Source organism: Microtus ochrogaster, chromosome 19 (assembly GCF_000317375.1).
Source record: "Microtus ochrogaster isolate Prairie Vole_2 chromosome 19, MicOch1.0, whole genome shotgun sequence".
Lineage (NCBI taxonomy): Eukaryota > Metazoa > Chordata > Mammalia > Rodentia > Cricetidae > Microtus > Microtus ochrogaster.
In genome coordinates, this window is record NC_022021.1 from 7,112,051 (window position 1) to 7,128,075 (window position 16,025).

At 38.7% G+C, this 16,025-nt stretch overlaps 1 protein-coding gene across 1 annotated transcript in view; it reads left to right on the forward strand.

Moving 5' to 3' along the window:
• Positions 1-16,025, forward strand: part of Jmy (junction mediating and regulatory protein, p53 cofactor) — a 65,419-nt gene that overhangs the window by 13,811 nt on the left and 35,583 nt on the right. The window contains 2 exon segments of the mRNA XM_005356492.3: positions 3,347-3,520; positions 15,118-15,268. Coding sequence (XP_005356549.1) covers positions 3,347-3,520; positions 15,118-15,268 — 325 coding nt within the window.

A 16,025-nucleotide genomic window follows, 5' to 3' on the forward strand; every position in this document is an offset into this window, starting at 1 on the left:
TTTGTCAGAGTAAAACAAAACAAAACAAAACAAAAAAAAACAACCAAAGAAACCCGAAACCATTATTATGTTTATCGGTGTTGAGCCGGCACATATGTCTGTATCCACCTGTGTGCAGTGCCTGTGGAGGCCAGAAGAGGGCACAGGGGGCTTTGAGCTACTGTGGGTGCTGGGAGTCCTCTGGGAGAGCTGCCAGTGATCTCCAGCCCTCTGTGTCAGATCTTGAAGCAGAAGTAACACAGAACTTTATTCTCCCCGCCTCCCTTTCTCCACTTATCTCAACTGTCACCGTAGTATGATGATTGGTCTTGACCCCTTAGAAAATATTTTGAGGGATGTTTTACTCAAATCCAGGTACATCTGCATTCTTAGTGTCTCAGTGAATGCTTTCAAATTTGTCAAGCTTGCGTGGATCAGCTTCACTTAGACTCTTCTCACGTTTTCTTTATCCCTGAGAGCCTCAATCCTAAATATTCTAATTGTCCTAATTTTTTTCTACCCATGTATTATGTATAATAGCATCTTGTATATTTCACAGTGTATGGTCTGTTAGTGTGCAAAGCACTGTGTTTATTCTCTGAGCTTTTCAGTTCCTCAGCTGCCTAGCGACTGCCTCTCTTCGCCTTCCTATGCTAGGTAGGTGGTGAGCACTCACCCCTGTGCCAGTTCCATTGAATTCCTTCATCATGAATTATAGAAAAAGATTAGAAGTCCGTTGAGTAAATTGTAATTTTAAGAACATTTCATTTAAGATTATTTCCAGAGTACTTAGATTAAAAATAGAAGTATAATTGAAATTAAAATACAGTTGTCATTGCTTTTAAAGTAATCTAGTGTTGGAAAAACATAAAACTTTATAGCAAAGACAGATTAATAAATTAGTATTGTTAGGTGAGATGCCCTGGGCAGCAAGAGTATTAAGTTTAGTTGCTGCATAGTTGCGTACTGCTCTGTTGGAGAATAAATCCATGTAGGAAATACTGGATAAGTACTTTAATATTTAAAAACTTATTTCCATTTTAGTTGTTCAAATCTGTGAAACTTAGGCATATAGTGGATGTTTTTATTTGGCAGAAAGTAGTGCCTACAACCATTTTACCGCTCTGCATTAACTTTAGTGTTGTTTAAAGCAGAACTCAAAGAAGCCTACTTAGTATCTGAAGTTTTCTAACCGAATTGTTCTTGATTGGTAGTTAAGTAACCATGAATGACTAGGGAGAGCTTCATTATATGTAGAAATGTTGCTGCCATTTGTGTTTTCTCATTTCATTATTTTTGCTGTTTGTGAACTTGTTAAATCATTTTAAAGAAAGTTTCATTTTCAAGTAGAATTAAAGATAAGGTTTATCTACTTTTTCTTGCAAGGATATATTGCACAAATTTAGGACTCCCTCCCCCCCAAGCAAGTCCGACCCTTCCTTACTATTGTTATTATTTCTGCTGTATGTAGCGTGCAGCATGCCTTGGAGTAGTAGGTCACTATAAAGGTGGGCACTCTTGCCTCAAATTAGAACTCATTGCTGGGATCTGAGATCTCAACAATAAACTAACTGGTCATTTCCATAGTGGGAGATGCTGCTTTCATTAACTTGGCATTACGTGGATTGCCAAGAGAAGACATTCACACCTGACTTTGCTGCTTCAGAAAAGTTGGGACACAGGAAGAGAGGCTCATTTTTAGACTCATTATGCCTCATCTCATGGGAAAGGTATACATAATTTGGGGTATTAGGTGAAGGGATTTAGTCATTGTTATCCCCTCCCTCCTTTTTGTAAGCCAGAATATCTTTGGGAGTAGAGAAGGAATGGTCTACAAAACCTTTACTTTGTAAGTCTATACAATGTGTATGATAGTGTATACCTAGAACCCCAGCACTCAAGTAACTGAAACAGGTGGGGGGATCTGAGATCAGGGCTAGTCTGGGCTACATAATAAAATCCTGGCTTAAGTAAACACATATACACTTGCTTGATGGCTGGTTTTTAAAAAGTATGAGTAATATATGCATCTTTGTTTCCCTTCTCTCATTCTTCTCTCTGTTCAGTTACTTCTCTTGAGGCAGCCTCATGGGAGCCTTTTCTTTTAAATAGTTACCACGAGCTTAGAAACTTATTTACCCTACTCTGTATGTTCTCTCTTCCTTAACAAGCTGTAGTTCTTTTAATTGCTACATATTATTCCATTTTGATATGTCTCTGTGTTATTTTCCAGATTTTAAAAACTTTTTTTTAAGAAGTTTTATATGTATGGGTGTTTTTGCTGAATAAATGACTATTTACCATGTGTGTATTCCCAGAGGCCCTGGAGGCCAGAAGAGGGTGTATATTCCTGTCACTGGAGTTATAGTCTTGAGCCACCATGTGGGTGCTGGGAATCAACCAAAATCAACCTGGATTCTTTGTAAGAACAGACAGTGCAGAGCCATCTCTCCAGTACCTAACTTAGATTTTTTTAGAGCGTCCCAGCTATTGTAATTTCACTGTGGTTTAAAAAAAAAAAAAAACCTCTAGTTCTGTTTAATTTTTTGGGTTTTTTGAGACAGGGTTTCTCTGTAGCTTTGGAGCCTGTCCTGGAACTAGCTCTTGTAGTTAGTTAGACCAGGCTGGTCTCGAACTCACAGAGACTCTGCCACTCAAGTGCTGGGATTAAAGGTGTGCACCACAACTGCCTGGCTTTGTTTAGTTTTTAAGACTCTTTTTATGGCCTACCATAGGTCTGTCTGATATTTGGAGCTGGTAGGGTTTTATTGTTACTTGTTTTAGTTTTTAGGTGTGTGTGTGCACTTGTCCTTGTAGTCCTTTTTGAGGCTGGATCTGAGGCATGTAGCTGAGTTAGTTTTCCCATTTACATTATTGATGAAGATGGCACTGAACTTCTCCATAGTCTACTCAGCTACCTTATAAAACCCAGGCCCACTGTCCAGGGATGGCACCACCCACAGTGGGCTGGGTCTTCTGCATCAATTAGTAATCAAGAAAATGCCCATAGACATGCCTACAGGATAGTCTGATGATGTAATCATCAGCCGAGAGTCCTTCCCAGATGCGTGTAGGTTTGTGTTAGCAACTAACCAGCACAATAATAAAGTGGGCTTTTGTGTGGTTTTGTTTCATTATATGACTGGAGAGCACCACTGGGGACGACTTAAAGGCAGGCAGGTAGTGTGTATTCCTTCACCCTAATGATTAGATCAGGCTGTGGTCTGTATAGTGAAACGCGAAGTATAGAGATAAGTGACCACACAAACTGTGTTTAGTAACCTTGATCCTGGGTCAAAAGCAAGTACAGTAGTTATTACCAGTTACTATATTTAGTTTTCTTAGCTTTGAAACTTTCTGTTCACAGCTCTTAGACAAGCACAAGACTATAGAGAGCATGGTGGAGCTTTTGGACTTGTATCAGATGGAGGATGAAGCCTACAGCAGCCTTGCAGAGGCCACAACCGAACTCTACCAGTATTTACTTCAGCCATTCCGAGACATGCGAGAGCTTGCCATGCTGCGAAGACAGCAGATCAAGGTATCATTTTTTTTTCTTTTTAAAGCATGAACTGTAGTGACTCTAGTTCTGAAACAGGCTAGTCACACATTTTAATTACAAAAGAAGTTTAGAAATAATGCAGATTCTTGGCCCTTCTTCTCCAAAGTTACTTGTTGGGACAATAAGTACACGTATTATTGTACTCTTACTTGCACTTTTGAAAAATACTTAATTGCCAGTTACTTTATAATAAATTTGGCATTTGGATTAAAGGGTATCAGTAACCTAAGACAGGATATTAGAATTTACTTCTAAAAATCAACTGTAGACATTTTTGAGACTCTAACCTGAAAGGCAGAAAACTGGACATGGGTGTCCACCAACACTGGACTGCGTGTGGTATTTACGGATATCACCTGAGGTTCAGCATTGACTATGTAAATTTAGGTTCATTTTCAGAGGGATATTAATTAATAACATTTGTTATAGACTATTGCCTCTGACACCATCAACCACAACTATTTGATTCTTTTTGCTTCTTATGAATACTTGTACAGATAGGCATATATCCTAGTAATTCACTCTACCTAGTTACTGAGTTCATAGTGTATCAGATGAATGAGTATATTAAGTGGAACTATTACACAAATAACACATGTCCTTGTCCGTAGCTAGTAATGGTCACCAATTTAGGTGACTATAATTCCAAATAATGTCTTAAAGTTATATTATTTATTATTACTAGTTACTTTTAAGTTAGAAAATAACACACATTTTAAAAAAGGAATTATAATTGGTTTGACAAAGTATTTGTTATAAGTACAACTAAAAACAATTGCTTGTTACCTGTGAATGTGACGTAGTTTAGTTAGCAGCATTTTTTTTTTGGATTTTTTTGAGACAGGGTTTCTCCGTAGCTTTTTTGATTCCTGTCCTGGAACTCGCTCTGTAGACCAGGCTGGCCTCGAACTCACAGAAATCCGCCTGCCTCTGCTGGGATTAAAGGTGTGCACCACCACCGCCCGGCTTAGCAGCATTTCTTTTGCTGTAATAAAACACCATGGCCAAAGACAACTTGAAAGTTTTCAGGTTAAATTTCCCCATCACAGGCTATCACTGAGGGAAGTCAGAATAAAAATAGAACAACAGGACAGGAACCTGGAGGCAAGAGCTGATTCAGAGGCCATGGAGGAGTCGCTGCTTACTAGCTTGCTCAACCTCCTTTCCAGTAGAACCCAGAACCATCAACCTAGGGATGGCACTGCCCACAGTGAGCTGTGTCCTCCCATTCCAATCACCAGTCAAGAATGCACCAGAGGGCTTCCCACAGGATAATCCAGTAGAGGGCATTTTCTCAATTGACGTTCCTTCTTTCAAAATAACTGGCTTTTGGGATAAAACTGGACTCTCTGAACATAGCGGGCAATGAGGACCACTGAGAACTCAAGAACAATGGCAATGGGTTTCTGATCCTACTGCACGCACTGGCTTTGTGGGAGCCTAGGCAGTTTGGATGCTCAACTTGCTAGACCTGGATGGAGGTGGGGGTTCCTTGGACTTCCCACAGGACAGGGAACCCTGATTGCTTTTCGGGCTGAGGAGGGGGGGACTTAATTGGGGGAGGGGGAGGGAAATGGGAGGCGGTGGCGGGGAAGAGACAGAAATCTTTAATAAATAAATTAAAAAAAAAACAAAAAAAACAAAAATAACTGGCTTTGTATCAAATTGACATAAAACTAACCAGCACAATTGAGACTTGTATTTGGATTATAGTCAAGCTAGCTATATCAATAAATTTTTTTTATTAACTAAATACTCCATTTTATTTGAATTTGGTTTTGTTTTTTTTTGTTTTATTTATCAATAAAATTTTAAAACCCCTTTTTACATTTTTTGTATTTTGCAGTGGTTAAATTGAACCTAACGATTTATGTTTTAGATAGCCTCTTTACCACCCTAATTCCTAGAAACTATTTTATCTTAGTTTATGAAGATAAATTAGTGCCTAAAATAGAGGTAGAAACATGTTTCGGCAGTGTATATTGTGTGTAAAGATAATTACGATTTGAAAAATCCTGAAGTCGGGAAAGTAGCAGAATGTATACTTACCATTTTGCTATTACGAATGCTGAAATTTATTCTCCAGCTACATTTTCTTATGTATTGTGTCAGACTTGTATTGAGTTGATCGTATTATAAATGTATTTTCTAACTTAACTGTAGTCTGCACAGATTTTTGGTTAGTCCAGTCTGTATTGCTTATGTTCCCGTGTTCCCAAAGGATTGCCTTGTAGGACCTTCTTCCACTTTCGATGGACTTACTAATGTCTCTGGCAGAACTGATTTCTCTCTGCACGCTTGACAAGACATCGGGTGTGAAACTAAAGCTCAAGAATATTTATGACATAAGAATTTGTTAGAGAGGTCTAAAATACCCATTGAAGGTTCTCTCTGAGGACACTGGAAAAAATGGTAGAGTTAAGGGATAAAACAAAATAACTGAAAAAGATTGAGAATAAGTGGGAAACAAACTAAACTTAGGCAAAAAATAAGTGAAACCTAACTCTGGTTACATGAAAAATACATGTTTTAGAATTCATCTAAATTTTTTGTTGTTCTTTTTTTAAAGAAAGCAGTAAAGATAGATTGTGTATGTGTGTTGAGTGGAAATTGTTTTGTTTTATAACAGGGTCTCTCTTTATAATCCTGACTGTCCTTAAGCTCACTATGCATGAACTCAAGAGACTTTTCTGCCTCTTTTCTCTTGAGCACTGGGACTAAAGGGGTGTGTCACTGTAACATGAATTCTAGTTGGTCTTCATAAAATCTCAGTGTCAGATATAGGGATTAATGCTGAGAAGATCAGAGAAGCAGATTGGCCATCCACTAGAAGGACCTTCCCTGTCCTATCCCTATAGTTTCTCTGTAGCTTTGGAGCCTGTCCAGAAACTAGCTCTTGTAGACCAGGCTGGCCTCCAACTTACAGAGATATGCCCACCTCTGCCCTCCAGAGTGCTGGGATGGACCGAAGGGGCCATCCTGTCCTCAGACTTTGTCCTCAGACTGCAGCTGTCTCAAACATGAAACTGAACCTGAGTTCCTGTCTCCACTTCCCTAGTGCTGGGATTAAAGGCATGTGACCCCAAGTGTTAGGATCACCTTTGTTCCTAACAAGGGTGGCCTTGAACTAACAGATCCCTCGTCTCCGGAGTCCTGGGATTAAAGGTGTGTGCCACCACTTTCTGGCCTGTTGTGGCTTAGCTCTGCATTTTTATCTTCAGTCAAACTTTATTTGTCATTACACGTCACCATTCCCAGCTTCCATTTCCATCTTTTCACTCCTTTTATTCAATATTATTCCAGAGGTCTAACTAGTCCAAAAAGTCTGTAAAATAATACATAAAAGTATAATACAAAGTAGTATAATAAAAATACAAAAAAGAAATAATACATAAATTGGAAAAGCTGAAATAAGGCCCATTATTTTTAGGAAGATCACGTAGAAAATTCTAAGTACTCAAAAGAGCTGTTAGGAAGAATATATAAGTTTAATGTATACAGTCATTATGAAAGATTTGGTTGCATATTGTCTTCTGGATGTGAACAATTGAAAATTGAATTTTTTAAAATGCTACTTACTTTAACAGTTCTTGTACACCAAACTTTCAGTAATACAATTCTTAAAGTAATGCTGAGGTCACTGTAGTAGTCTGACTGTGCTATTGCCTTGGAATGCAGTCCCCAGCAGCACAGGACGAGTAAACACCAAAGTTTGGCAGAAACTATAGAGCACTTAACTTGAGAGGTATTGCACAGTAATAGGTAGAAAGACTCAATAATAATTATAGTCTGTCAGTATGCTGGTCTGTTCTATTACTGCAACAAAGTGTCCAAGGTAGTCTTCTTATAATAACAAGGGAAGATAGTCTGAGTCGGTGCAGGCTCTGGCGAGGACTTCACTAATACCCCCTTTTGGTGGTTGCAGTATTAGGAGTAGAAGTATGAGGATAAGATCATGCAGTCAGTCAGTCTACAGTCCCTTCTGAGGGTGCAATAAGCTGAACTGAGAGCTTCTTACCTCCCCATCACTACCGTCATGGGGAACAAGTTTGGGAATTAGACAGACTATAGCAGTAAGATCTCATTTAATTGATATATCAAATTCAATCAATCTAGCAGTGCCTTTATAATTTTAGTATTTAACTTAATAATAAAACTTTTCATATACAGTAGTGTTTTGTGTTTTATTTATATACATACAAGGGCTAAATTGGTCATGGTGGTGCACACTCTTTGATCCCAACACTCAGAAGGCAGAGACAGGCAGATCTCTGTGTGTTCAAAGGCCAGCCTGGTCTACAAGTTCCTGGACAGCCAGGGCTGTTAAACAGAGGAACCCTGTCTCAATACCCCTGCCTCTCCAAAAAAGTAGAAGGGCTAAATTTAACTACTTAACATCTTACATACTTAACCAAATTATGGTGAGAGCACTTAAGATCTGCTGTTACGTTTTTAAAGAATATTACATATTGATAAGTATATTTTACTATGTTGTAACAGATCTCTTTAGTAGTCTTCCTAACTAAAATTTTGTACCATTTAACTAAAACCTTCTCTAAGCTCCAAACCCCTCCCTTCTACATAAGTTAGTGATACCATTCTACTCTTTGTTAAAGGCTGAATGACATTTTGTTTTTCTCCCTAGACAGGGTTTCTCTGTGTATCCCCAACTGTCCTGGAACTCATATTTGTAGACCAGACTGGCCTCGAACACAGGGAGATTCGCCTGCCTCTGCCTCCCTGAGTGCTGGGATTGAAGGCGTGTGCCACCATTAAAGACTGGCTGAATGAGATTTTTGTGTGTGTGTGTGTGTGTGTGTGTGTGTGTGTGTGTGTGTGTGTGTGTATGCATGTCCATGATTTCTTTGTCCATTCATCTGTTGATGGACACATGCCTTCATTCCATCTTTTTATTTTTGTGAGCAATGCTGAAGTTAACGTTGGAACCCCCCATCTCAGCATACTGGCATTAAGTCCTGGGTCATATATCTATAAGTAGGTCTGGAAGAATGTGTGGTCTGTTTCTAATTATTTGAGGAGCTGTCACAATAGTTCCCACCAACAGTGTGCAAAACCTCCTCTCTTTGTCTCCTTCCCAATATTTGTAATTTTTTGTCTTTTAATAATATCCCTTTAAATAGGAGTGCAATCATACCTCATTGTGGATTTGACTTAATTTCTCTGATTAGTGCTATAGAATATTTTTTACATACCAGTTAGCCACATGTCTTGTCAGCTTAGGTTCTTTGCCCAAAGAGGTCTGGTAGGGAATCATATCCAGGGTCTTTTAAAGCCACTCAGAGAGTTTCCCTCGGCCTTCTCAGTGCCCAGTTTGGCCTTGAATTTTGTATCTGCTTTGCTGGCACCCCAAGTAGCTAGGATTACAGGTGCATGCTAGAACACCCATCTCACACTCTTGGCTGGTGTATTAACAAACTCTCATGGGGTTGGAGAGATAGATGGCTCAATGATTAAGAATGTTTACTACTTTTCCAAAAGATCTTTTTTTTAAAAAAAATATTCATATTTTATGTATGAGTGTACTGCATGTACATGTGCATGCCAGAAGAGGGCATCAGATCCCACTATAAATGGTTGTGAGCCACTATGTGGTTGCTGGGAATTGAACTCAGAACCTCTGGTAAAGCAGCCAGTGTCTTAACGTCTGAGCCATTTCTCCAGCCCCTTTTCCAAAGGATCTTAATTTAGTTCCCAGCACCCATAATGGGTGGTTCAGAACCATCTGTAACTACAACTCCAGGGGATCTACAGCCCTATTCTGACCTCCACTGGCACCTTAACACATACACATGCACACACGCACATAAATAAATATCTTTTAAATAGTTCTTGATAATTGCTCATTGAACAAGCAACCCCAGTGTCTGGAAAAGTTACATTGTACTATAGTGTCAATAAATATGTTCATAAATCTGTGTTGGCATTTGTTTCACTGAAGAAGCTTAAGCTAGGTTTTCCCAGTATCTTAACAACAGATAGAAATAACATAATAAATTCATGATGTGCTTTTATAATAAGGAGTCTGTGCCAGAAAATTTGTATTTATAAATTAGTTTTATTCTCCTGGCTACCTAAACTGACACACACCTTTTTCCATGTTAAAACAGGCTCTGTTTTCTTTCTATCCTTGGAATTCCAAACAGAGCTGTCATTGTTTTTAAGCACACAATCCAACTGAACAGGGCTGCTGCGACATCTTCAAGTTTCCCAAGTTAGGAAAAGAAGTTAGGAGAGGATTGTTGCTTAGAGCTTGAGTATAGTAAAATGATGAGGCAGGGCTTCTAGCAGCATTATATATAGCTGCTGAGTTCAGGTCATCCACAAAGGAGCAGAAGAAATGCGTTGCAGGAAACTGACGTGCTGTGTGATTTGGTGTGGTGTGAGGTGTGTGTGTGTGTGTGTGTGTGTGTTGAAGCATGTGTGTGTTCTGTTGTGAGTGTTGTGAGGTGGGGATAGGCAAGTGCTAATCCAGCAGCAGTGTGCAAGTTATCAGATGAGTGTGCTATTCTGTTTGGCTAGTAACCTCCTCCTACAAAAGCCATAATACAGAAGTTCGGTCTTTTTGGTGTCTATCCCCTCCTTTTGTCTGTTAATGTCTGTACGCCACGTATTCATGTAGGTGGAAATGATTTCCGTCTTAATGTTCTGAGCTTTGAGTTTGTATGTTCTTTGTGTTTATTAAGTTTTTATTCCGTAGTTAAATCTATTGGGGTTTTATCAGAAAATCAAGATAGTAATTTCAACAGCGAGTGTTGTAACACTAAGATCTGTTAACTGGTATAAAGTAAAGCAGGTAATTAAGAAGGCAAGAAAGTAAGCTACCTCAAAGGAAGCAGTTATAAAAATAGTCACCACTTTTAGACATGAAAGAACTAAGGAAAGGGTCTGGATTTATTGAGTTAAACACCGAGGGCAGGGTCCCTGAAGTTATATCCTTATAAAGAGGATGTTGCCACTCAGGAGGCAGAGGCAGTTGGATCTCTGTGAATTTGAGGCCAGCCTGGTCTAAAAGAGCTAGTTCCAGGACAGGCTCCAAAACTACAGAGAAACCCTTGATCCAGACGTCTAAAGATAGGACACTTGGTGTGCTGCTACTGATTGTCTTAGTGGAAAAGGTAAAGTGTTAATGAGGTGCGGGGGCGTGGTGCACACCTTTAATCCCAGCACTCCAGGAGACAGAGGCAGGTGGATCTCTGCGCATTCAAGGCCAGCCTGGTCTACAAGATTTAGTTCCAGGACTGACACCAAAGCTACAGAGAAACTCTGTCTCAAAAAGCCAAAAAAAAAAAAAAAAAAAACAACCAAAAAACCAAAAAGTGTTAATGAGGCTGACAAAGCTGCAGACTTGATTTTGTTGTCGAGGAAGGAGCTGTTAGTGCTGGAGTATAAAAGCAAGTCAGGGATGATGCCTGCAGGTGCAGCCTTTCCATTGACATTACCTGAAAGGGGTTTGCAGATTTCAAACCTAGCATTTTCTTCTTTTTTTATTATTTTTTAAATTATATTTATTGAGCTCTACATTTCTCTCTGCTTCCCTCCCTACTTCTCCCTCCCTCATTCAATCCTCCCCCAAGGTCCCCATGCTCCCAATTTACTTAGGAGATCTTGTCTTTTTATACTTTTTACTTCCCATGTAGATTAGATCTATGTATGTCTCTCTTAGCGTCTGCATTGTTGTCTAAGTTCTCTAGGATTGTAGTTTGTAGGCTGGCTGTCTTTGCTTTATGTTTAAAAACCACCTATGAGTGAGTAATGTGATAATTGTCTTTCTGTGTCTTGTTTACCTCACTCAAAATGATGTTTTCTAGCTCCATCCATTTTCCTGCAGAATTCAAGATGTCATTATTTTTTCTGCTGTGTAGTACTCCATTGTGTAAATGTACCACATTTTTCTTATCCATTCTTCGATGGGGGGCATTTAGGTTGTTTCCAGGTTCTAGCTATGACAAACAGTGCTGCTATGAACATAGTTGAGCACATGTCCTTGTGGCACGGTTGAGCATCCTTTGGATATATACCCAAAAGTGGTTATTACTGGCTCTTGAGGAAGGTTGTTTGCTAATTTTCTGACAAATCGCCACACTGACATCCAAAGGGTTATACCAGCTTGCATTCCCACCAGCAATGCAGAAGTGTTCCCTTTTCCCCACCACCTCTCCAGCATAAGTTGTCATTAGTATTTTTGATCTTGGCCATTCTTATAGAGTTGTTTCGATTTGCGTTTCTCTGATGACTAAGGATGTTGAACAATTCTTTAAGTGCCTTTCAGCCATTTTAGATTCTTCTGTTGAGAGTTCTCTGTTTAGGTCTGTACTCCATTTTTTTTTATTGGATTATGTGATCTTTTGGTGTCTATTTTGGAACTCTTTTGGAGTTCTTTGTATATTTTAGAGATCAGACCTCTGTCTGATGTGGGATTAGTGAAGATCTTTTCCCATTTTGTGGGCTATCGTTTATAGTATAGTTGACCGTGTCCTTTGCTTTACAGAAGCTTTTCAGTTTCAGGAGGTCCCATTTATTAATTGTTTCTCTCAGTGTCTATGCTGCTGGGGTTATATTTAGGAAGCAGTTCCCTGTGCCAGAGCGTTCAAGTGTACTTCCCACTTTCTCTTCTATGAGGTTCAGTGTGGCTGGCTTTATGCTGAGGTCTTTGATCCATTTGGACTTGAATTTTGTGCGTGGCGATAGATATGGGTCTATTTTCATTCTTCTACATGTTGATATCCAGTTATGCCAACACCACTTGTTAAATATGCTTTCTTTTTTCCATTTGATATTTTTTGTTTCTTTATCAAAGATCAGGTGTTCAAAAATGTTTGTATTGATATCTGGGTCTTCTATTTGGTTCCATTGGTCCTCCCATCTGTTCTTATGCCAATACCAGGCTGTTTTCAGTACTGTAGCTCTGTAGTAGAGTTTGAAGTCAGGGATTGTGATGCCTCCAGAGGTTCCTTTATTACACAGGATTGTTTTGGCTATCTTGGGTTTTTTGCTTTTCAAAAAAAAATAATAATAAGAGTACTGTTCTTTCGAGGTCTTTGAAGAATTTTGCTGGAATTTTAATGGACATTGCATTGAATCTGTAGATTGCTTTTGGTAAGATTGCCATTTTTATTATGTTAATTCTGCCTACCCAGGAGCATAGGAGATCTTTCCACTTTCTTGTGTCTTTTTCAATTTCTTTCTTCAAAGATTTAAAGTTCTTGTCATATAAGTCTTCCACTTGTTTGGCAGAGTTACTCTGAGATATTTTATGCTATTTGTGGCTATTGTTAAGAGTCTTGATTCTCTGATTTCTTCCCCAGCCATTTTATCATCTGTGTACATGAGGGCTACTGATTTTTTTTGAATTAATCTTGTATCCTGTTATATTGCTGAAAGTGTTTCTGAGTTGTCGAAGTTCCTTGGTAGAATTTTTGGGATCACTTATGTAAACTATCATATCAGCAAATAGTGAGAGTTTGACTTCTTCTTTTCCAATTTGTGTCCCCTTGATCTCCCTTTGGTGTCTTACTGCTCTAGTGAAGAGGAGGTGCAGGGAAAAATGACTGGTTCAGAAAACTGCTCTCTGAAGATGACATAAGTAGCACGTTTTACATGCTTTGCCTTTATTTCTCTGGAAATTCATTATGCAATTGAAATTTATTTTATCCGTGATTTGCTCTATATTCACCTCCAGTTAAAGCATAATTTTGTGTTATGAGAGACTTTGTAAACATTTATTATTAAAAACAATTGGATTCTATAAACTTTCTCATTCCATGTCTGGTGTTAACTCCCCGTTTATTTCAGGTAGTCTCAGTTTCGCAGCTCTGTTCTCTCAAAGATCTTCTTGGATGTCTATCTCAGCTCTTTTTGGCAGTTGTACAATCTTTCGATGTCGGGCACCATTGTCTAGTGAACATTCTCTCTCTCTCTCTCTCTCTCTGTGTGTGTGTGTGTGTGTGTGTACACACCTTAGATGACCTCATTTACCCTTAGAGTTTTATAAATGTTCTCTTTGATGCCCAGATTTATATCTCTGGCCGTGACCTTTGCAAAATTAATTCCAGTGCACACAAAAGTAAATCCTAGATATTTTCCTTTTTGAAGTCCCATTCCCCCCCAAATTAAGGGTGCTAAATACCAGGTGATTAAATTTTACTTCAGTTTTAGGTTATTATGTTAATTTGGTTCTTGCATTGCTTAGGGAATATGACTTGTTTTATTTTAACTTTCAAAATTCCTTAATGATTTTCAGTGATTTGATACCTGATGTTTTTTATTTTATACCTGATGGGTGAGTTAGATTTACCTGTTTTTCATTTAATATGTACGGGTGTTTTGCCTACATGTTCATTTGTATATCACATGTGTGCCTGGTACCCATAGAAGCCAGAAGAGGGTGTCAGATCCCCTAGGACTGGAGTTACAGATAGTTGTGAATCACCCATGTGTGTTGGGAATTGAATCTGGTTCCTCTAGAAGAGCAGCCAGTACTCTTTTTTTTTTTTTTTTTGGTTTTTCGAGACAGGGTTTCTCTGTGGCTTTGGAGCCTGTCCTGGAACTAGCTCTGTAGACCAGGCTGGTCTCGAACTCACAGAGATCCGCCTGCCTCTGCCTCCCGAGTGCTGGGATTAAAGGCGTGCGCCACCACCGCCCGGCACAGCCAGTACTCTTAACTACTTTTTGAGGCAGGTGCTTTCTATGGTGCCCTGACTGTCCTGAAACATACCATGTGTAGACCAGACTAGCATTGAACTCAAGAGATAGGCTGGCTCTACCTAGGCTTAAAGGTGCGTGCCAACACTCTAGTTTTTCATTATATAACAGCATTTTTAACTTTCTTTCCCTCATGCTTCAGCCTTCTAAGAGCTAGAGTTATAGACATGGGTCACCATACCCTGCTTAAATGTTTCTTGTTAATTTTTTTTAGTCAATCTTCTGAATGTGATAAAGCCGGATTGTGTGTATACATGATCTGTTTCTGTTCATTTTGTTGTTTCACATTTGTTGTTTGTGACCAGGTCACAAAGTACATAGCTAGTTTTTTATTATTTTTATCTTAACGGGATAGATGCTTGCTTAGGATATGCCAGGCCTTAGTACTTGAAAAATGAAAACAATAAATAAGGAAAATTTATTTAGAGTCTTTTCAGTATGTACACGGGTATATTTTTTACAATATCACCAATCATAAAATCTCTTTTTAATATTTAATGGCTTTTAAAATTAATCACTGTACAAGTAATTGTTAACCTTAAATATTATTATTGGGCGAAAATAAATGGCTCATTATCTCAACACTTAGAAATGACCAAACTCTTTGTGTATTGTTACTATATATGTAAAAGGGAATGGGAGGGTGGAAGAAGGTAGAAAGGGAAGGATGGAGGGAAGATTCACATGTCATCACTATTAAGTTACTCTGTAAATATCACTAGTGTCTCTTCTAGAGCAGGATACAAGCAGTGTTTTTTGTTTTAGCACCAAGCCTGACTAGTTCCTGGCACATAATATTCATTAAATGTTTGAAGAATAAGTAAAAAGATTTTTTTCCCTTTTTCTCTCTGAAGATTTCCATGGAGAATGATTATCTGGGACCCCGAAGAATTGAGAGTCTACAGAAAGAAGACGCTGACTGGCAGCGGAAGGCTCACATGGCCGTGTTGTCTATCCAGGATCTCACTGTCAAGTATTTTGAAATAACAGCTAAAGCACAGAAAGGTAAGTTTTTCGGTAAGATTCCTTAGGCATTTTTTGATGATCAATAGTTTTTTATGTTTAGAATAATTACATAGAGTTGGGTAAGCACCCCAGCACAGAGTAACTATTATTAGCAAGGCAAGGTCTCCTTTCACTTCCTTTTAGGCACGTGTCTACCCGTATGCATTCTGTAAATCAGTAGAAAAGCTAAAGAGTACTGGTGTTGGAGGAGCCACCAGAGAAGACTTCTCAGACATGGGTTGAAGTCTTTTTTAGCTGGCTGTCAACTTTACTGGGTATTGGGGATCAAAGTGTAGTCCTGAACCATTTTTAGAGGGAGGTTTTAAGCACAGAATCTGTGTTCTGGGTTGACATACTTGAGATGTGGAACCACAGAAGCCAAAAAGCAAGGTTAGTCCATTTAGAGATATTCTCAATATTAGGTACTTTGGATTGGGTCTTTGTTTTCACTTTGGCAGGTGGTTTTGTTTGCATGCTGAGTTTTATGGCATAAATGGTACTCTATCATAGACTCAGTTGTGCTAAAATCTGGGGGACTACTAAGGTCTAAGCCGGCCATGTTTCAAGTACAGAAACAGACACAGTGAGATCATTTCATCTTGGATAGAGCCAGTTAATGAATAAACATAACTGAAGCAACTAACTCTCTATGTACACACACACGAAGTTTTTAACAAAACTATAACAACTGTAAAATTTATCATACTTAAAACAGAATGTTTTCCCCCTTGTAGTATACTCTACATTATTGATCTTA